General features: G+C 49.8%; 1 protein-coding gene across 1 annotated transcript in view; it reads left to right on the top strand.

Annotated features, from left to right (window-relative positions):
* The window catches only part of PLXDC1 (plexin domain containing 1), a 58,415-nt gene extending 43,405 nt beyond the window's left edge, over nt 1-15,010 (top strand). The window contains exons 10-14 of the mRNA XM_081160961.1: nt 626-686; nt 1,915-2,050; nt 7,086-7,121; nt 9,472-9,632; nt 11,253-15,010. Coding sequence (XP_081017087.1) covers nt 626-686; nt 1,915-2,050; nt 7,086-7,121; nt 9,472-9,632; nt 11,253-11,372 — 514 coding nt within the window. The 3' untranslated portion in view covers nt 11,373-15,010. The remainder of the gene's footprint in view (nt 1-625; nt 687-1,914; nt 2,051-7,085; nt 7,122-9,471; nt 9,633-11,252) is intronic.
* Nucleotides 15,011-22,520: the final 7,510 nt, after the last annotated feature.

Below are 22,520 nucleotides of genomic sequence, written 5' to 3'. Positions count from 1 at the left end.
AGCTCGGTTGCACTGCGCAGTGTCCTCTCAGGGAACCCTGGTCAGCCAGTTTTGTCTCTTTCCCAGCCTGTGGCAGGACCCTCATTTCTGCCCTTTAATGATCACACAGGGGGGTGGGTGTTGGCTAAACCTACTGATATCCACCTTCACTCAGCCTCTCCTGGCCAAGTTCAGGCCCTTCCACCAAAAGAGGGGTCTTGGTGAATGAACAAGACTTCTCCGAATGAGAACACGTGTGTGAACTTCCTGAATTTTTAGCGATTTCGTGGCAGTCCCAAGTCAGGGGGACCTGGAAGGTCATTAGAGGTCATGCGGTCTAGCCCCCTATACACACATCTGGACTGGTGAGGCCTTGATCCTCGGGAGCTGGGTCAGAAAGAAGGTGGGAATTTCACAAATACCTTCCCCTCCTTCTGAAAGGAATAGAGGGGGCAGGAGGGTCTGACTCCCGATTTGACAGCTGCCTGGTGCTGAGGGCACCTGCCCAGTGGTCTTGGGAGCTTGACCGCCGAAACCCTGGGAGGCTAGCCCCTTCCTCACTATCATGGGAGAGCTGCTGCTGCATGGAGAGAGCTTCTCTATCAATCCTCACCCCCCTACCTCTGACCTTTGGTTTCCCCTGCAGATGCTCCAGTGGCTTTGACCGCTACCGCCAGGAGTGGCTGTCCTACGGCTGTGCCCAGGAGGTGAGAGACTTAAGTGAGCCAGGTGTGGGAAACAGTAGGGCTGTCAGCAGGCCCCTTGCCTGGTAGCTCTTCTCAAGGTGTCTTTGGCTCTTGGTGAAATTGTCCCCTTCACCTGGGACTCGGATCCTCTGGGAGGCTGTGCCCCTGATGACATTCGTGAAGCAACTGTGGCTCCAGCCTTCAGGCCTTGAGGGTGGCAGTCGTTCTGAGAGTGAGGACGGTTGTTCCAGACTCCTCCCATTTAGATTCCATACAGATTCCTTCTTATCACTGGAGTTTTCCAGGACGCTCCACACTTTGATCTTGGGTGGGGAGCATCCTGTTGGGGAGCATACTAACATGTGTGTCATCCTCATGTCCTTCTTCCCTCCCTTCCTCTCTCCATCTCTCCTTGCAGTGTGAATTTACTTCCCTGCATGCTGCTCTATGCTTGCTCTGATTTACTCCTAACAAGACCCCAGAAGCTGGAGGCTGGAGCCCCACTGACCAGGATGGGAAACTGAGGCTGAGGGAGGTTTAGTGACTTGGCCTGCATTTCACAGTTGGTGAGATGGTGAAGGTGCCAGGCCCAGCATTTAAACGTAAACCCCCAGACCCCACTGCCAGGCGCTCATCACCATCTGTTTTATTAGGAAGGCTGGGTAAGCTGTCTTTTTCTGGCCTTAAGAGAATCTTGTCTAGCCCTAGCTGGTTTGGCTCAGTGGTTAGAGCATTGGCCCGTGGACTGAAGAGTCTCAGGTCTGATTCCAGCCAAGGGCACGTATCTCGGTTGCAGGTCCAATCTCCAGCTCCAACTGGGGCCCGTGTGAGAGGCAACACAATTGATGTGTCTCTCTCACATCAGTGTCTCTCTCTCTCTCTCTCTCCCACTCTTTCTGAATAGTAATGGGGTGAGGGTTTGAAAAAAAGAGAGAGAAAATCTCGTCCAGCAGCCCACTTCTGATGGCAGATTTGCTCTTATTTCACGCTGGCATCTCAGCTCCTTCCTTGAGGAAGGATTCGAAACCGCAGACAGATAAATTGCCCTGTAAGATAAGATCCTTTCAGGATCAAGTGCAGGGCTTAAAGGCATTCAGGGCACAGCTTTGGTTCGGTCACCACACTTGGACCATGCGCAGGAATCTTACACTTTCTGGCCGCTGAGGGATGGAAGTGCCCCCATGTCCTCACCCGTGAGGCATGTCCGTCGGCGAGGCCTCTGTCCAGGGCAGCCCGGTCTCTCTTACAGGCAGAGGGCAGGACGTGTGAGGACTTCCAGGATGGGGACCACTACTCACCTTCCCCCGGCAGCTCCTTCAGCCCCTCCGATGGAGGCCACAGCACCACCTCCTCCCCCCTCCCCTTGGACAGCCTCACCACGGAAGGTAACGGCGGGGAGGGGGGAAGCCTGGGGAAGGGCAGCTGCCCCGGAGTAGCATCATCTCTGTCAGGGGAAACCTCGGGGAATAAGAATCGCCCTGTCCTTTCACAGATGAGGGACCTGAGGCTCAGAGAGCTGGGGTCACTTGCTGGGGAGAAGCAGAACCAAGTTTTGAATGAGTGGACTCCACGGCCAGGCTCTAATGTCAGGGCTGTGGGGTGAAATTCACTATGGTGAGGGGGAAAACAAATGTCCAGCCCTGGGCCAGGTATTTTATACAGTATCTCAGTTCATCTTAGCAATCCTCACAGAACCTGTGAGGTCTTATCATCCCTGTAGAAGGGACAGACTCAGCCTAAGCACTCAGGTGTGGCAGGAACATTGCCTCATTTCTCTCTAACTCCTCTCCTCTCAGCCCTCATTCAGCTGGAGAGACTCCCACCTCAGTCCTTCTGGGGCTGGCTCCCTGCCCCTGACCTTGTACAGCAGAGGGTCAGAGTAGGGCAGCTGTGTCCTTCTTGGTTGCTGCTGATCCGTCCCTGCCTCTTCCCTCTTCAGGCCTGGCTGTCCCCAAGAGCTTCCCTGCCAATCCTGACACCTGGGGAGAGGTCCATCCACCTGGAGGCACCATGTGCTGTCTCCAGAAGCCTGTGCAGGCCCCCCTGGGACGCTGGCTATCTATAAGAAATTCCTCTCTCTCATCCATTTTCAATACATCAAATCTAGGTTTTAGCTCCTTGCTTTAGGCTAAGACTAGAGACTTGTGGGCTCTTACCACCTCCCCTGTGCCAGATACCTGCTTGAAAGGGGCAAATAGAAAGGAAGAAAGGAGAGAAGAAAGAAGTTAATATGTTAAAACATTATTCAGCCACAGTTCCATTTTCTAGATACAGAAATGGGCTCATAAGGGCAATGAAGGTTGCCAATGCTAAGTGAGGGAGAAGTGGTGGAGCCCCTACATTTCTAAATGCAGCCTAGAGAGCTGGGGAATTAGAGCAGCAACTCATGGATCTGGCCAGAGGATGGTCATAGGAAAGTGGACAAATGACGGAAAGAGCAAACATTTGGGGGGGACTGACTGTGTGCCAGTTAGGGTGCTGTTGTGCACACATTAACACTCACTTAGTCCTCCTATGAATCCTGTACGCTGATGCCCTTTTATCCCCATTTTGTAGAGGAGACACTAAGGCTCAGAGAGGTTGATGACTTGCCCAAGGTCACACAGCCCGGAAGAGGTGGAGTCAGGTCTCATCTGGCTCTAAAAGCAGCCATCCTGCCCCTCAACCCCACTGCTTTTCTCAGTGCTGAAAGAAATAGAAAAAGGTCTCTGTGGGTTCAGGGAAGGGTGAATGAGCAACGCAGACTGAGATGGCTCTGGTCACTCTAAGGTTGTCCAGGAACAGCCAGGGGCTGGTTAGAGCCAAGAGAGTGAGAGCAGAGCTCCTGCTGGTACTTAAATGAAAAAGGAGCGGGGAGGAGATCTTGCCCTCAGGGAGAAAATGGTCAAGCCCAGGTGACCTTCCAATTAAGGGAAATTCCAGTTTAAAGGAAGAAGCCCCTTGCCGGTCACCCCCGAGTTAACCCTCTGTGTTCATCCTCAGAGCCCAGCGCTCAGGGGTTTGCTGGACCTTCGGGTGAGCCACAGAGTCAGAGGCCAGAAGGTAGCTGTGGTGGGTGTGGAGAGCCCAGCACACGATGTCTGGGCTCAAATAAGTCAAACCTGCCTTAAATTATTCGGCTCCCGAGAGTTCGCTGCTCCCAGGTTACTGCCATGGTGGGCTGTCCCCATACAGCCATCTGTTGGCCAGTTTTATTACGTGTGTATCTCCTGCCAGCCAGGAGTGTGTCTCGCTTCTGTGTGCTGTGTAACAGTCCCCAAAAGAAAACATTAACTAGAGTGAGGACGATTGCGGCTTTATGTCATTCCAGGCCTGGAGGAGGTGGCAAAGGTGATCAGGTTACATCTGTAAGAAAAAACATTTTGATGATGACTTTTCCCACACCCAATTCTCAGGACATCTTGGCAGGATGGGTTTCAGACACCCTCCTGCCTGTGTGATTGCAACCTGCACGTGGAGACTTGTGGAGGCAGGTGAGGGACCATCTGTCTCAGGGTACAGGGAGATGCTGTGAATGGAGGGGATGCAGCGCTGCAGCCAGGGGGACCCACCTGTGCAGGACTAAGCCGGACAGCCAGGAGGTTAGTGGACTCGGGCTGCTGGAGGTGTGCGGACCCTTCTGGCCCCAGCCAGTCAGGGGGGCAGAGAGGGCCAGGGGAGCAGGAGGGCCAGGGGCTGGATTTTAAGAGTTGTTCACTTGCAATCAAATGCACCCACTTAAGTGAACCAGAAAGACCTCTGAGCCGCAAGCAGCTGCCACAAAGCCCATGCATTTTACTACAAGGAGAGATAGGCCCTCACCCAGAAAAGGTGCAGTAGGAGGGTAATTTCTCTCCTGGATTTCCTCACCTAATGAGCAGCTGAACAGAACATGTTGATAGCAGCAAGGAGTGACAGCTAACTACTGAAAAGTGACCTTTTAATAAACATCACGTGTTTCTTCACTATTTGAGTTTCCATGGGACTCTACCACAGTCCATTAATTAGGGAACCAATTTGTACTCCATGGACTCCAACAAGATGGAAGCTGGGAACCAGCCCCTGGTGAGTGGGAGAAAAGCTATCATGGGCACAGCATGGTGACCTTTAGTCACTCTGTAGGAGGGACTGGCTGTAGGTGGCACCATGTCTTTTTGTCTGCCAGGGGGAGGTGTGGACTGGGCTTCATTGGATTGTCAATGTTCTGGATTTGAAACAAGTTGATTCAAATCAAGTTAATTTTCCCCATGATGTTTAGGGTTACTCTGGTCAGTTTTGATTAACCAGTTCATTATTTTGAACTTGCAGTAGCAAAATAGCCTCCGAGGTGTGTTTAAACACCTTGTTTATTGAAATTCCTGAAGAAGACATAGCTTTCCATTATAAGTCTATAACTTGCTGTTTTGTTTTGCTTTTGATTTTTAGGGGTGCTTTTACATTTTGGCTCCTTTATAATCATGTAATAGTTAAATGATGATTTACATGGTTCCAAAGTCAAATCTACAAAAGCAGGTATATTCAAAGAAATCCGGTCTCTAGTCTTCTCTCCTCTTTCCCCTAAGGGAGCCATTTTTCTATGTTCTTATGGTTTATTCTTCCATTATCTAATGTGATTTTTTTGATATTTCAAGACTTACTGGAAAAGACTAGCAGAGCAGGATGCCGTGTCTAGTCACGAGAGTGTAACTAGGCTGGGTGTTGAGGAGCTCACAGTCTAGGGGAACAGTGGGACCCGAGATGCTGCAGAAATAGGTACCAAATGCAATGGGACACCAAGGAGGACACACACATGTGACAGGGCTAGCGTGAGGCAAGTGAGGCTCTCAACGCAGGTATAAAACTTTAGGAGGCACCAAAAAAAAAAAAATCAGGAAAAATAATATTTTAATGCAATATTTGTAAAAAACAAAATTAATGCCAAAAATGCCATAATGAACAAAATTGTAAGTAAAGTCAGGATCAGACCCTGCTTCACTGTCTCACCCTGATCCCAGCCCTAACCCTTATATGCAGAGGACAGTTCAGGGCTGGGACTTCTGAAGGGGAGGAAGGGCATGTCCTGCTGGAGGAACAGAATATGCAGCAGCTCAGAGACGTGCAAGCTGAGGGTGTCTGAGAGCTTTGGGCAGCTTGTTACAACCACCGCAGCGGTCTTGAGTTGTGGCGATTGGCATAAGGAAAGGAGATTGGGGACAGATTGCAAGGGCCTTGAACACCTTTGAACAGAGGGGAGCTGGCAAAGCCTTTAAAATGACATAGATCAGGGGCGGGTACCTTTTTTCTGCTAAGGGCCATTTGAATATTTATAACATTATTCGCTGGCCATACAAAACTATCAACTTAAAAATTAGCCTGCTAAGTTTGGTGAAACATTTAATTAACTCACCCCTAAATGATGGCTGGAATTGCTTCTCTTTGGTGAGGCCTTGGAAGGGCCAGACCAAATGATTTCTTGGTTGTTTGTGGCCCGAGGGCCAGACATTCCCCACCCAACATAGATGGTAGAGGTGCTGGAGGGGAAAGAGGAACAAAATGCATGTTGGCAGCCCTAAGTTGTGGACTGGTCCCATTTGTTTAGTCTTGGTGCTTAAAGCTGTCATCTAGAGCATCCTCCCAACAGGGGACTTTTGCTTTCCGTTCCCCGTATGACTACAGGAAGGGTCAACCATTGGAACTTATTTAGGAAGCCGCAGGACACACACCTTGAGGTGGGGGGAGAGGGTGTGTTGGTGCAGAACTCTGGCCTCCAGGTCGTACCCTGGGGGAAGGCTCCAGGCAAATCTGATCTTGTGACAAGTTCACCCCCTCCTCCAATCCTTCCTCAGCTTCCCGCTGCCCCTTAGGAGACTGTGAAAGGTTTTCAATGTGGTTTCCAGGCAGCTGTGCCCCCGCCCCCAGCCTCACTCTCAACACCCCCACCCCACTCCCATCCTCTCCACCCTCCAGTTATACTGAACTGCTTTTTACTTCTCAACTGGCCAAGTTCTTGCTGATTCTGGATCTTTGCCCATGCTCTTTCCTCTGTCTAGAGCCCTTTTCTCACCCCTCCTGCTTGTCTCCCTTTGTCTGGTGAGGCTCCCAGTCAGAGCTTCATTAAGCTGGATTTTAATTGTTCCTCCATCCATTCCACCTGTTAACTCCCTGAGGGCAGAGACCATGTCTATCCTCAGTGCCTGCTCCCAGTGCTCAATTCATAGGTGACACTCAATAAATGTTTGTTGAATGAATGAACATGAGACTAGGAAAAGTTGGCTTGCTCACGGCCTTCTACCATTACACTGCTGCGTGACTCTGAGCAAGTCACCTCCTCTCTCTGTGCTTCAGTTTCCTTGCCTCTGAAATGAAGGGCTGGATGGAACCTCCCTGAAGTCCCATCCGAACCTAAAGTGACAAAGGCCATAATGATTTCACTAATCTGCCTTCTCTGATTTCTTTTGGAAGATGACACGAAGTTGAATCCCTATGCAGGAGGAGATGGTGAGTACAGAAGCTGCCTGCCCTCTTCTTCAGAGCTATTGCCTGCTGGACTCACCCCAGAAGAGGGTACAGCCGTCAGCTGCCCCTTTGCTTTCTTTCTGAGTGGGGGAGGAAGCCACAACAGCGGCCTGAGCTTCCTAGACCTCCTGCCGGTGGGAAGGCAGGGGCCCCCTAGATTGAAGGAACACGTGTCTACATCTAGACACTTCCCATCCCGGTCAGGAACCTCCTGGGCTTCTTCCCTGCTCTTGAATACCCACCTCCCTAAAATGAGAGGGGGGAGGGTGATAGCGCTTCACAAGGGCAGGCATGGTGGTGCGGCCCGTGGCCATCGGCCTGTTGCCCCCGTGGGCCTCCCAGTGAGGGGTGGAGAGCAGCTTCTCTCACACCCACTTTCCTTTGATTCCCCACCTGGGTTGGCAGAGAGTACACGAGAGTTGTTCACCGCAATTTTTATAGGGTGCTAGAAGCTGGGGTTCCCTACCCCAGGATTACCTGGGAGGCCAGCCTCCCTGATGAGGTGAGGTGGCCCCATCTTTTCTGCCTTTTGCCCAGAGCGAGCTCAGGCCCTTGCTGCAAACACTGCAAAGGGGAGGTAGAAGTGCTTCCAACTCCAGGGCCTGGGACGTGGGGTTTCAGCAGGAGAGAAGAGGCTATTAATACGCACAGTTTGATTGCGGCTCCCACCCGAGATGCAGCTCTTCTTCTGTGGGCAGCAGGTGTGAGTGTGCATGTGTTTTGGGGGGGTGGGTGGAAGGGCGCAGCTGGGCCCATGCCCCTCTCTACACCATGTGTTCATTAGCCCAAGCCCTGACCATCAGATCACCAGGGTCACTGCAGGCTGCTGGCTGGCTGGCTGATTGCCAGGGCAGGGGAGGCCAGCTTGGGGGCCTGTCACCTCAACTCTCCCCACCTGTTGGCAGATAGAGGTACAAACCGTGCACTGAGCGCCCCAGGGTAATGTCTCTCCTGGCTTTCCTCTGCTTGCAGAGAGGAGGGGTTGGGGAGGGCAATGATTTTGGATGCATGCAACATCCTTTTAAAATCCCCACCCCCTGCTGACTCCTGTCCCGCATGTAAGAAAGAGGAGATATTCCTGTTGTTGACATGCTCCTGTCTCTATTTCATGATCTCCGCATCCCTTTAGGGCAGGGAGCAGCAGCAAACAGCCGGCCCAGGTGGTATCAGAAGTTAGGCTTCTTAGTGGCTGGCACAGGCTGTGTCCTTGGACAAATCACTTCACCTCTCTGTGTTTCCATTACCTCAGCCGCACAGGAAGGGTGGGACTGAATGGGCTTCCAGCTCAATAGTCTATGGAAATACTCAGTTTCCTCCATGGAATATATTTCAAATGCTTGGGATGTTCTGAGAGTGGCTGCTGGTTTATTGGCCTTCAGAGAACCTAGCGCATTTCTTTTATTGAGCTCCTACGATGGATTGACCATTTTTTCTCAGCGCTGAGGACATAGATGACTAAGACACTGTCTCTGCCCTTCAGGGCGTCGCAGTCTGGTGTAATGGATAGTGACAGGTAAAAATATGGTCACTTTGCTATCATAATATCTGACACTTATTGAGGTCACCAAAGACACCAGCTGTGGTCCTCAGTACTTGACAAGAATTACCTTGTTTTAATCCTCACAATAACCCCAGCATGTAGTTATAATGGTGCTTGTTCTACATAAGTGATAGCTGAGACACAGAGAGGTTAAATAATTTGCCCAAGGTCACACAGCTAGCAAGTGGCAGAGTCTAGATTCAAATCCAGGCACCCAGATGCCAGCTCCCAAACTCTTCACCATAACATACCCTTTGTGAATTCCTTAAGTGTGTATGTGGCACGAGTATCAGAGAAAACTTCTCTCATATCCTTTATTTGATTGATATTTGGGCAACTTTAAGTGACTTTGAAAAACCACCTGACCTGGCCGACGTGGCTCAGTTGTTGAGCATCGACCTATGATCCAGGCGATCGCGGTTCGATTCCCTGGTCGGGGCACATGCCCGGGTTGCGGGCTTGATCCCCAGTAGGAGGTGTGCAGGAGGCAGCCAATCAATGACTTTCATCATTGATGTTTCTATTTCTCTCTCTCCCTCTCCTTTCCTCTCTCTGAAATCAATAAAGACATATTTTCTTAAATTATTTTTTAAAAAGCCACCTGAACCATGCCAAGAATGTTAATGCCGTGCTCATGATTCTACCCATTCTAGCCCCCCCTTTTCGTGTACTTGATAACTAGATCGAAGGTTCCATCAGTTTTCATCTCGAGGACTTTGTCAGAACCCAGGACCAATGGCCCCACCTTCCCTGTTCCCCTGCAGCAGCCCTGCCCTAATGGTCTCTCCTCAGGCCTTCAGGACAACCTGTCCCCCAAGACAAAGGGCCCCCCGGTGCACCTGGGCACCATCGTGGGCATCGTGCTGGCGGTCCTCGTCGTGGCGGTCATCATCCTGGCCGGGATTTACATCAGTGGCCACCCCACTTCCAATGCCGCACTCTTCTTCATCGAGGTCAGCCCCCCCCCCACTTCTGCATCATGTTTCCCTGGCCATTCAGTACCTGCCTCTGCCCATCTCATCCCTCACCTGTCACATGCCTGGCTCCTGTTCCCACCCGAGGAATCTTCATGGACTCCTCCGGCACATCTCACACTGCCTAGTGCTCTTTCAGCCCCAACCCCAAGGGCTCTGCACTCAGAGCTCTTGCAGCCCTCCTATCCTGTCTGCTTTTGCTCTCTCATTTGAAATTAAGCCCCAGGGGAAAGAAATGAGGCCAAAAGTGCCACACATGGCCACTTAGTGGCTGTGCAGTCAATCCCTAAAGATCTATGGTCTCTCATGGCCAAATTCCAGGCCCGGTGTTTATTCGAAGCCATAATGGAACTTAGGTCTTCTGCCTGTTTGCTGTGTGGGTTTTGTTTTTTGTTTTTCTGGGTTTTCTTAATTTTTATTTTCAGGGTACGTTTACCAAAGCTGGGGACAGTGAAACAAGGAAGGGCTTAGGATAGAAGCAGCAATGGGAGAGAGTCTAGGTGGGGCTGCTTTTGCTCTCTAGAAATGTTATGGAAAGAAATGAGCCTAGGTGGGGCTGCTTTTGCTCTCTAGAAATGTTATGGAAAGAAATGAGTCTAGGTGGGGCTGCTTTTGCTCTCTAGAAATGTTATAAGAAATGAGCCTAGGTGGGGCTGCTTTGACTCACTGGAAAGTCAGAGCAAAAGGGCCTTGGGGACAGGTTCAGGGGATTAGAGCAGGACAAGCTGCCTCTGCCCATTGCTCGCATGGTTGCAAGTCTCTGGGGACCCTGAGAGTTTAGGAGATGCATGCCTGAGAGGGAAGAAAGGTGTGGGCGTGCTCCCAGGAGGGAGAATATGCTGCTGTGTGGGTTTTTTAGATTGGACTTGACAAACCGTAATAACAACAAGTTGCTTTCTCTTGGAGCTTTCATTGAGAATGCCATAGTTTTGCATGTCTCAGAATTTGGGAGAGCCAACCCAAGGTGCAGCATGGAAGTAAGGTCCAGCCCCCTTCACACTGGGCCACGGAGCTCAGCAGATCCTGTCCCTGCCCCACTCTCGGCTTCTCGCCAGCTGTCCTCGTGGCACAGCTGTGGCACCTCTGTGACCACAGTCTTCTTCACAGGGTGCAAGAACCCGCTCGCCTCATTACCCAGAGGCCCTCCTTCTTGTTTAGATGCCCCGTTTCTTGTGAGTCCTAACCAGCCATTCTTAAGCCTTAGCCTACCTGGTACCCCCAGCCACAGGGATGCTGATAGGGCAGGTCTGAGGCAGGCCCAAGAATCTGCATTTTCACAAGCTTGCCAGCTGACTCTGATGCGAACCTATTATCTGGGCATTTCCAGAACCTCCCAATCATTCCCTCTCTCACCTACGTCCTCACTTTCCACTGTCTCAGGGCTCCACTCTATGTTGCTAAAGCTTTCACCTTACGTCCCGCAGCCCTCACATCCCAGGAGGTTCCCCAGCAGTGGAGGGAGGGGCCCTGAACTTCACCCAGCTCTCAGTAGGCCCCCAGTGCCCTTGTAAAGAGAGTCTCGGTGCTCAGTGCTGTCCCTGGGGAGTGGTCCCCAGTGGGTGAGGTCACACCCACTGACTCTGGTCTGTACCCCCGCAGCGGAGACCTCACCACTGGCCGGCCATGAGATTCCGCAACCACCCCAACCACTCCACCTACACAGAGGTCGAACCCTCCGGCCACGAGAAGGAGGGCTTTGTGGAGGCGGAGCAGTGCTGAGAGCGCCAAGCCACCCCTTGGAAGGGTAGAAAGGAAGCCCCAGGCACCCCAAAAAAGACAAGTCAAAACAAAGCGGAGAAATGATTTTTCTTGGCCTCCTCCAAACATACGCTGGCTGGGAAGCTGGGACAGTGGTTTGTGCTGCCAGAGCTCAGTTTGGGCATCACACCCCGATATCGAAGGAGGGGCAGCAAAGCCACCACACTGAGTTTTTAAGGAACGGTAAACCCAACTACAACCTCTTCTGATGCAAGGGGTCTCCCCTTCTGGGGCTGTCAATGGTCTACTCTGTAGCTGCCCCAGAGACCCCCTCCCACCTGGAGATGACCAGATGCCCTGCTCCCGGTCACCTAATGCCCCTGCATATGACACAAGAGAACTGAGCTCTTGATTGGGGCTGCCGCATCCAGGGTCCATAGACTCAAGAGCTGGTCCTCATGGCTATGGACTCGGCGCTCAGCCCCTGCTTCTGTGGCTCTGGAAGTCTGGAGAAGGAGTTGTCGCCCGCGTTCACAGCTGCAGCCCCGAGCCCTTCGCAGGCCGCCGGAGGGGGCAGCGCCAGAGGAGAGGAGAGGAGAGAACAGAACCCGGGAAAACTGCACCTCTAGGCTTTGCTCCCTCCACCTGCCCTTTCTGCTGAGAACCAGTACGTCTGCATCGGGAGTGTGCAGCCCTTTTAACCCAGCTGGGCCCAGCCCAGCCTCGGCCAGGCGAGCCATGGGGGGCTCTTTATTCGATGGCACATTTGGTGACCATCGTGTTCACTGGCCTTTCCCTCTGTCAGTGCCAGTAAGTACCTCCCAAGGCAGAAGTTTCCTGGTTACTATCTCTCCTCCTCCAAGCTGGATTTTGGTAGCTGTTAAAGAGAAAGAGTGGTTTATGGAGATGTACACAGCAGGGAACATCAGTTGGAGTCTGTTGAGAAGCAAAGTCACCGGAACAGTTGGGACACAGGATGCTCACACGGGAAGGAGGGACTTTCTACATAAAATCTCACCTACAGAGTTGCTTCCACCTCCCCATCTCTGCTAGAAGTTTTCGGAGCAGAGTTTAGGCTCCCAAACTTAAGCTGGTTTTAAGGTAATTCTGTCCCAAAGATGAGTTGGGGCTGCTTCTGAAGAGTATTTAAAATGAAAAGCGAGAGCCCCGCCAGTGTGACTGTTTTGTTGAGTGTCATCCTGTGCACCGAAAGGTGGTTGGTTCGATTCCCAGTCAGGGTGGGTTTGATCCCCAGTTGGGGTGCGGGAGGTAACCGATGTTTCTCTCTCACATCCATGTTTCTCTCTCTTGCCCTCTCCCTTCCTCTCTCTCTCTAAAAACCAATTTTTAAAAAATATGTTAAAAAAACAACAAATAAAATGAAAGTCTATAGCTCCCCTCATCCAAAGTAAAAATTATCAGCAGTAAATAAATGGTAAATCACAGTCTCCATTTGGTCACGCCCTTTTATGCGTGTCATTGGGGCCACTGCAAAAGAAAGGAGATAGTTTAAGTACCCGGCCTCCTAAGGTGGGGGGTTGGGAGTCCACAAATAACAGACACATCCAAACACTCGACTGGTAGTCTTCCAGACACTCCATAGTTTATCCTCGGTGAGGAAACAAATGACAACTGGAGTAGGAAACATGCTGGACCAGACAAGGGAGGGCTATGGGAAGGGTCAGAATTTGAGAAAGAAGAAAGACAGTGCCACCAAGAGAACAGGGTTCTTTCTAGGCTCCTGAGGGACAGAAAGGTCTGTCACAGCCCTCAGTGAGAGCAGCACAGCCGGGCACTGAAATGATCTGGGCTCCCAGCACTCCTGGCCCGCAGGAGGGTGAGTTTTGCTCTTGCCTGACCAGCAAAGCATCTGGACACAAAGAACTTTATGTGTCTAAATGGCCAGTGGGATGGTTTCTGTTGTGGCCAAGTGCAGTGCACAGCACAATTTGTCCCCAAACCCAGCCTGCTCTTCCCAGTGGGAGCTCTGCCAGCCGTTCTGGATTCCCAAATGGAGAGAGCACGGAGACTGGAGAAAGGGGTGGTGATGTGCTGAGGCCTCTGTCACAACCACCGCAGGTGGAAAAAAAGTGCCAGATGCCTTGGTGGCTGGGTCAGAGAAGCCTGGTGAACCCCTGGGATGACAGTGGAGTTGTCTGGCAGCAGACAGCCTGATTTGTTTACAGCAAAAAGAACTAAAGATGTGTCATTAAGAGAGGCCTCTGGACATTAAAGAGCCTCTGGATGTCTCCAGCCAAAACATGTAACCGAGTGCTCCCAAGAAACAGAGCTAGGCAATCCCGGAGGTAAGGCTGGGTCGCAGCTATCCTTAGGGTCTCTCTCAGGATAAGTGTTTCTTAGACCCAGGAGTTTTACTCCAAGGTTTAGAGCAGGTTAGCTGGGTAGCTGTGGAGAGTGACCAGAAGGAGACATGGGGTTCTGGTGGTCAACCCTCTGAGTTTGGCTGATAGTCCAAAACGATCAACCACAGAGAGCCTGTAGACTTCCAGGTGCCCCTGCCCCATAGCAATAGACGATCTCCAAGGAAAGCAGGTAGTTGGCAGGCACCTTCTCCACATGGTGTCTCTGGGCATCCTCACAGTGATCCCCCTGGGAGGTAGGAGGGTCCGGTCCATGAGAGGTCATCACTGCGACAGGAAGTTTTAACCCTGTGAGGTAGGGCTCTGGGGAGCTGTCTGTGGAGCCCAGAAATCAGAAAGTCTCAGGGAGGCTCTTTTACACAACTCTTAAGAGAGCCAACAAGAACATGGGAATAAGAGGAATGAAGAGGCCAGCGGGCGAGGGGGCCCTGAATCAGGCTGTGAGCATGACCTCATTCCTGAATCAGCTGCTCTTAGATTTGTCCAGTAAGGCCCCAGGGGTTTCTGCTTCCAGAACAGGAGTGCACATGAGCTCAGCCATCGCCCTAGCGCCCAGGAATGCCCCGGGTAGCAGACAGGATCTCCAAGTCTAATTGCCTGCCCACCTCCCTCCTGCCATAATCAGGTATCACCCACTCAGCCCAGCAGACCCTGACTCTGGAGGCCGCTTCTTCAGGTCTCAGCCCGAAGCCTGAAGCTGAAATGTCCATTTGTCACTATTAAAAGTTATCGATGGGCCCATGGAAACAAGTTTTTAAATGTTTGTGTTTCACCAGAGCTCCCCTGTGTAATGTATCCCAGTGTGTGTATATTTTTAGGCTGTAGTGTGCTCAGCCTGTAGCTTGGTTTGTTAAATTGAGACAGTGGCAAAAGCTGCCAGCCAACCACACTATTTGAAAAGCGAAGTGCTCGCCGCTTGAACTGATCACTCCTCTGGCTGTGAGCAGGACTAAGGCGCTCTGCTCCGGCTCCTGGAACAGATACAGATTTGCTCAGAGCGCTAAGGGGGCTACACCCAGACTCCTGGCCTTGAGAAGCAACCCCAGGTAGAGTCACAGATAAAATGCCGCCTGCCCCCCTCTCTCTCTTTCTTTCTCTCTCCCTCTCCATTCTCCTCCCTCACCCTCCCAACAAAAACCTACCTGAATTTACAGCACAATTAGGAGGATCTGGAGATTGAGGGCACCCTAGCTCTCCTAAATGCAATGTATTCACGTTATTTAGTGTGAATTCTATGCATGGATTCTCGAGTGTTAACAATAAAAGGCAACATTCTTTTAAGACTCCTGCTGTGTGCAAGATAAACTACAAAAGATTTTGAGTGACGTTCTGCAAATTGCCACACATGCCTTAGTCCTGATGACAGACGTCTTCTCTAAGGACCTTCACTAAGGACAGCCTCCAGTCATCTGCCCCACAGGGGTGCTTTTCCCAACCTCTCAGTCCCACCTCCAGGAGAAGTAGCCTGGAAAGAGACAGACCCCAGCTATTTATTTATTTAGGGTTTGTAAATCCCTGGAAGTAAACCTCATGGGTTTCCAACCTGCTCTCTAGAATTACTAAGTAAATCCATATAAGTTGATACTGCCGCATTTCTGGAAGCTTTGCATTCGAACCGCTTTAGCAGCCTCATTGTGTTTTCATTACTTCGCTTTTTATTTCTTGCTCGCCGTCACGGTTAAGCAAACCAAAACAAAGAGAGGAAAAATGTGAACTCCCCACAGCCAAAATCAGCTATGCCAAATTTCAGTCTCCAAACAAGTCAATTTATAAATAAACGTACCGTGTTTGCCAAATAAAGAGGAATGTGTTGGAGAAGGCAACGTGGGCTGGTGGAGAAAGCGCCCAGCTATGCAGGGAATCAGAGGCAGGAGCTGTAGCCCCAGCCCCGTCCCCAGGAGCTGAGCCAACCCAACACCTCTGGGCCTCTGTGAAATAAGGGGGGCAGGGCGGACAAATTGTAAGGTGGGAATATATTCCTCTCGTTAGCAAAAGCCTCACCTGTTTGTTTTTTGGTTTGGTTTGGTTTGGTTTTCAGTTCACACAGCAGCTCAGACCAAAGCATCCCTTTCTTGTCCAGTTTGCCCAGGACTTTCCTAGTTCTACCGAGAGGGTGCTGTGTCCCAGGAAGCCCCTCATCGTGGAACACTGGGACAATGAGTTCCGAGCCCATCGGCTGAAGAGATGATGTTAATCATCCCAAGCATTTCAGAGTCCTGGGCCTAACTATTCAAAGTGTGGTCCACACAGGATCCCCTGGGGGTTAGTTAGAAACGCAGGCCTCCAGAGTAAGAATCTGAAGCAGCTCCCCAGGTGACTCATGGGAAACGAAGGCAAGTTTGAGAAGCACTTCTAGCAAGCAGTTTTACCTACGTGATCACAGCCTGTTGGGGAGGTATCATGCCCCCATTTCCCAGGGGAGGAAGCTGAGGCTCAGGCAGGTGGTTTGTTGGTTTATTTATTCATTTGGTCCATACTCTTTAAGCACCTACTGTGTGCCAGGCAGCATTCAGTGACTTGCCCAATGTCACACAGTAGGAAGTACAGTAGTCCAGACAACCCCCAAACCCAGGTCTTCGAATTCTCCTCTGCTGTTATTCCATGTGTACCATGGGGTGGTGCCAGAACTGCATGGCCACATTTTATATGGATGCAGGCTGTAGATCAAACAGAGGCCTCAAAAAGACACACAGTGATGACTTCGGATATACACTCTTGGCTCTCGAAACTGTGAGCTTATCATCTATTTATTTACACACCCCAGGAGCTTGAAAATGTCCTCATTGTTGCCGCCTCCTTCACAGCCCACTCCCCATTCCTGTGTAGGCTCCATGAGGCCTTAGCAGAGCACCAAGGCCAAGCCTCTGTGCTATTTATCTTCTTGAATGGAGGACAATCGATTACTTCATTAGCCAGAAGGGGGCTGGAGAGAAGGGAAATGGGAAGGGAAGAGAGAATTCTCATCTGAATTGCAAAAACCAAAAGAGAACTTCTTTGGGGGACTACTTTTCTGATGTTCATAAAACATTTTTACATTTGGTCTCTAGCAATAGCTAAAGCGTGCCTATAGTTTCCCACAAAGCTAAAAGCCCTGGAAAAGAAACATCTGAATATAGGCCAGTAACATTTCATGATACAGTCCCAGCCTTGGGTTACAACCTTCCCTTCCAGCGTCAGTCTTTCCAAAGTTTTTCCTCCCCCCAGAAATTGACTGTCACCACCATGGGATCAGGTGAATGTCTAAAAGGTATAACATAAGACTCACCAAGTCCAGTTGAGGAAAGTCTGGAAATCCTCAAAAAAGAACAGATACAGTTTCTCATCCATGATCTGCCCTACAGTCTCCTCAGGTTAGATTCCATTTTGAATTCACAGCTACGCTACTCTAAATAAACTGAAATACAGTGGGTCAAGTGCCCTCTGTCTTGACTCCCCTCTCTCAAGGAACAGTAAATAATTCCAAGAGCCCCTCCTCAATGCCAAAAGGTATCATGCCCCAGGGCTCACCCTCTTCTTTCTCCATAGCTGCTAGTTCCTTGGGGCTCTTCTCTCCCAAGCCATCCATGGACTGAGCAAAATCTTCCCAACTACCTTTTTTTTTTTTTTTAATGTTTTTATTGATTTCAGAGAGAGGAAGGGAGAGGCATAGAGAGAAAAACATCAATGATGAGAGTCACTGAGCGGCTGCCTCCTTCACACCCCCACAACCCAGGCATGTGCCCTGACCGAGAATCGAACCAGGATCTCCTGGATTATATGTTGATGCTCAACCACTCAGCCACACAGGCCCAGCTTCCCAACTACCTTTGCTCTTCCTTCTGCCTCCAAAGTCAAGCGCTCAGGCCTCTTCACTGGGAAGGGGGACCCAAAACTAACACAACTGGGTCTTAACAAAGTTACTGACAAAGGCCCTGGTCTACTTACCTTTGTCCTCTGAGATATCAAGGATGGTGGTGGTGGTGGTGGCAGGTCACATTTACTAAGTGCTGACTAAATCCTTTGGGCCACACATCTTCCAGGCCGGTACTTGATTTCTTGTCTATTGATCTCAGTCTACAAGAATGGCTCTCTTGTCCAATCCCCTAACCCCTTAATTTTTCAGAGGGAAAACCGAGGCCCGTGAAAGCCAAGATCAACTTGCCCATGACCACACAGAAAGCGGGAGAGCCCAGGCTGCTGGTTCTCAGAGCCAGCACATGTGGGTGGCAGATAACCACGTGGGCTCTGATGCCAGGAGGCCTGAGTTGAATGCTGGTGATGCCACACCCCACCTCTATGACCTTACACAAGTTACTCCACGTTCCTGCTCCCTTTCAGCATCAGTTAAATGGAAGCGATGAAAATAATAGCTCCTGCTCCATCGGTCTTTGTGGAGATTAAACATTCTGGTGTCTGGAGCCAAGCAGTGCCCTCAGTAAGTGCTCCAGAAGTCTTGGCCTCTTTTTCACTTGTTAATTACTGAATGCAACACGACCTATTGTTCAGGGCAGTGAATGGATTTTCTGGCGCTCTCCGCTGCCTTTATGTTTAGATAGTTTCCACCAGGAGCTGCTCTGCTTGGTGAGCAGCTCTGCTCAGCAGGCAGTTAGCATCACCCTCTCAGAAAGCCTCCCACTCACCCTAGAATGGGGACAGTCACCAGCCAACATACCTGTGTGTGTGCCCGGGGAGAGGGGAGGGGAGCGGGCAGCTCTCATTACTCCGAAGGAAACAGGCACCATAACTTCTCATCACTCTTCATTCTTAGCTTTCTATATTTACCTTCAAAACACTAACTCATTTTCATGTTCTTTAGAGGGGGAAAAAGGAATATGAGGGGGAAATAGTGCAACAGCCTGCAGAAATCAAACCCTGGGAACTTCCCTCGGTGATTCACTTGGAAGGAGGGTCTCTGTACCGGAGGCTGGCTGTTTCGTAAGTACATCAGACGAGGTGTTAGTTTTCTAGTTCCTTTTAAGCCTAAATTAGATTAATTGTTGCAATTCCTTTTTAAAAACAGATTAAACAAATGAAGCATCTACAATGAGATCTGGTACATAACAGGCACTTGGCATATTTGTAGAAAGGGTGAATTTAGAGCAAGAGTCATGCCTCGTGACCCAAACAGAGATGCGTCTTTTCCTAAACTGAGAAATGCCTCTCAAGGATATTTTGATGGAAAGGTGAAAAGCCTTCAGGTTCTTTCAAAGGCAGGTAAGGCCAAGACAAGTCCAGGTGTAGCTTTCGTATGTTTGGATGGGCTTTGGGCTAACAGGCCCCTGGGAGGGCAGGAGAAGCCTCCCCGCCTGGCTGAAGAGGGAGCCTCTAATCCTTAGGCCCACGGATTAACCAGAAAACCCAAATTTCGACTCCTCATTTCTCCCTCTGCCTTCTTCCTCTCTTTCAGGAGAGAAGGCCCATGCCCCCAGAAGTGGGACAGCGCATCACAGGACACTGGAAACATGTCCCACTCACCCAGGCCCCAGGGCTGGGTCTGCCAGTTTCTGGTTATTAGGCAAAAACCCACAAATTAACTCTCAGTCCTCAACACCCAAATATATGACTCATAGGCAGCCCTCTGCACAAAGGACACAGAATGAAGAAATAAAGAGCAAAGTGCCAGAGGTGCTGCAAGCATTTCTGGAACAAATTCCTTCTTGGTCCGGCTTCGGTTTTGGAGTCCAGAATCTCAGGGGCTAGAGGCAAATTGCTTTCTGCAATATAAACACCGGAGGAGAGTGGGAGGCCTCGGATTGTGGCCCAGGGCGGATCAGAAACAAGCACCTAAAGGCTACACAGGAACTTCTTCCCTTCATTTGTGAAGATTTGCCTAAAAGGCCCTTTAAGAGGCAGAAAAGCTCCCACAGGGCCTTCTTCAAGGTTTCTCCCGGATTTTCTGCTCGGATCGGATGGTTAAAGAAATATCCATCACCGTGGTTTCTGTTATTTCCATCTGAGTTCCTTCCTTTCAGGCAACTGTGCAGACGTGACAACTAGCAATTATAGGAACCTGCATGAGCACAGGTCTCAAGCACCACTTGTATTTCCTATACCCGAGTAAAACAAAGCTCCCCATCAGTTTGGCACATACGGGGCTCCCTCTGCCGCCTCCACCCTCACTTATAATAAAAGGATCGTTCTATAGGGCTTTACAGCTTTCAAAACACTTTCATAAAGTCTCAGAGGCAGGGCAAGCCTAGCCCCTGCCGTGGGGCATGGGAATACCTGCTGCCATCCCTCCCCAAGCCCAGCCCAAGCATGTTGTGAGTTGAGTACATGTAGAACCATACTTGATATTGATAGATCTTCTTAGTTTTCAAAACACTTTCTCAATAGAGCCTCTCATCTGAGCACTGTAGTTCTCCTTTGAGGTTGGCAGGGTGGAAACTAGCATCCCATTTTAAGGATAAAGGACACTAAACTGAAGCTCAGAGCACAGAATGATTTTCCCAGGCCCCACTGCCTCTGACCAGAAGATGGCATCAGAACTTCAACGCCACCCAACACAATGGCGTAACAGCGACAGCTAATGTTTATGGAGCATCTTTTGTGGTCCAGGCAGTGCAAAGCATCTCACAGGCATTTCAACCAGGAGGTAGAGGGGAAGCCGATGACCTTCACTCACTGTTGGATGCCCAAGGATGTCAATCAAAATGCACTTTTTGGGCACATACCCTGGGCCTCGCAAAGCAGTGAGGCAAGATGAAATCGTGCGAAACAGAGACTAATACAACCTAATCCGTATTTATGGCCTAAATTGGTAAACAGATGAGACTCTCAGATCTATGGTAGCTCGAAGGAAAACTAAGGTGGAAGATTCAGAGCGGCACTGCTCAGCATGGAAGCCACTAGCTACTTGTGACTGTGAGCACTTAAAATGTAGCTGGTCCAAACTGGGATGTGCTGTAAGTGTAACATACACTCCAGGTTTTTAAAAACTTAGTACAAAAAAAAGATAGCAAATGTATCATATTAATAATTGTTATATTGATTACATGTTGAAATTGTAATGTTTTGGATATGTTGGGTTAAATAACTTACTAAAATTAATTTCACTTGTTTATTGTTACTTTTTAAATGTAGCTACTAGAAAGTTTTAAATTATATATGTGACTCACATTACATTTCAGTTGGACAGTGCTGGTTTAGAATAATGACCAGTCACCAACAACTTGTTTTAAATGCTTAACTAAATGCTAAGCACTTTATGTGCATTTTCTTTAATCTTTGCATCGTCTTCATTATTTCATTATTATTCCACTTTACAGATGAAGGAGATGTGGTTTAAAGGAGTTAAGTATATAGCTTTAATTTTTATTTTTTGAAAAAAATGTGTCTCCAATGATTTCAGAGAGAGGAAGGGAAAGAGAGGAGGAGGTAGAAGCATCAGTGATGAGGGAGTCGTAATTGATCGGCTGCCTCCAGCAGGCAGGCATGTGCCCTGGCCAGGAATCGAACTGGGATCTCCTGGATCCTAGGCTGATGCTCAACCGCTGAGCCATGCCCAGCCAGGCAAATGTATAGCTTTTAAAAAGAATGAGTTAAAACTATATGTATTGTGATGAAAAGTGTCCACAAGAAATTGAGTTTTTTTAAACAATGATCATCAATTACCAGAAAGATAAAATATGTTTATATAATTTATTTTCAATAAAGAGCTTAAGCAACTTGCCCATGACCATCCAACTAACTGTGGAGCCAGGACTGAAACCCTGGGCCTATGATAACTCCTAGTTCATGCTCTCATTCTCATAGGAACCCATAGAGGCAAAAAGGCTTTGGAAGGTATAGGCACTAATTCCCTCCCATGTTAAGTCCTCTCTGTAACATCCTTGGAAGCCAGCCAGCTAGCATCTGCTTGAATACCTTTAGTAATGAGGAGCTCATTACCTTACCAGGCAGTAGCTCCCATTGTTGGCTACCCAGTCATTAAATTTTCCTCCCTTAAGTAAAGAGAACTCTGTGCATCCTAAGTTTTGCCCTTGAGTTCTGGATCCTCCTAGAAGAGGTGGCCCATTTAAGCTGGGCGGAAAGGCCGGGCTGGCTTGCACTGGTCCCTAAGGTGAGACCTCAAGTGCAGGTCCAGCAAGTTCCTCACTAATTCATTGGGAAGGGAGCCTAGATCTTCCCTACACACCACTCTTCCCACTCCTACTGCCCAGCACTTCCTGCGGACTGACCCAGCTAAATCTTGCTTGCTCGGCATGAGCAGTGCCTCCTGGTGTGGGGCCACAGCTGCAGCAAATGCCTGTATTTCCATTCATGGTAAGGCTTCCCACCGCTGGAAGGGTAATTATGTGCCTGCTGCACGGACAAGTTCCCATCTGGTGAGGGCTGAACACTGTCTCTTTAGAAAAGACACCAGAAAAAGCAAGCTCCTGGCCTGGCTCTGACAATCTCCTCAGCTACTCTAAGGGGAAAAAAGATACTGCTGGGGTAGGAGTTGGGGGTAGGGACGAGAGGCACAGAGCAGAAGAGGAAGAATCTGGGATGCTACTGAATTCCTTGTGATCTCACTCTCCTTATTCCAGCACATGCTCCTCTGCAAAATTCACGGGGCTGCCCTGCCAGCCAGAGCCTGAAAATATGCCCAGGTAGACAGAACCCTGAGGACAGCTGGGAAATGCTGGCTGACTGCTAATGGATGAAAGTCCAAGACAAAAAAAAACAAGAGGAGGGATCTGCAAATGGGATACCCCTTGACATTGTACTTCAGGATTCTACTTTCCTGGTCTAACCTCCCCCCGCCCACTGACATCTACAGCCCCTCACAGAGACAACAGAGCTGTGAACTCAGGAGCATTTACAG

This window comes from Miniopterus schreibersii (genome assembly GCF_964146895.1).
Source record: "Miniopterus schreibersii genome assembly, chromosome: 16".
NCBI lineage: Eukaryota > Metazoa > Chordata > Mammalia > Chiroptera > Miniopteridae > Miniopterus > Miniopterus schreibersii.
Note: the sequence above shows the minus strand (reverse complement) of the source record. Positions and strands in the feature narration are given on the sequence as shown.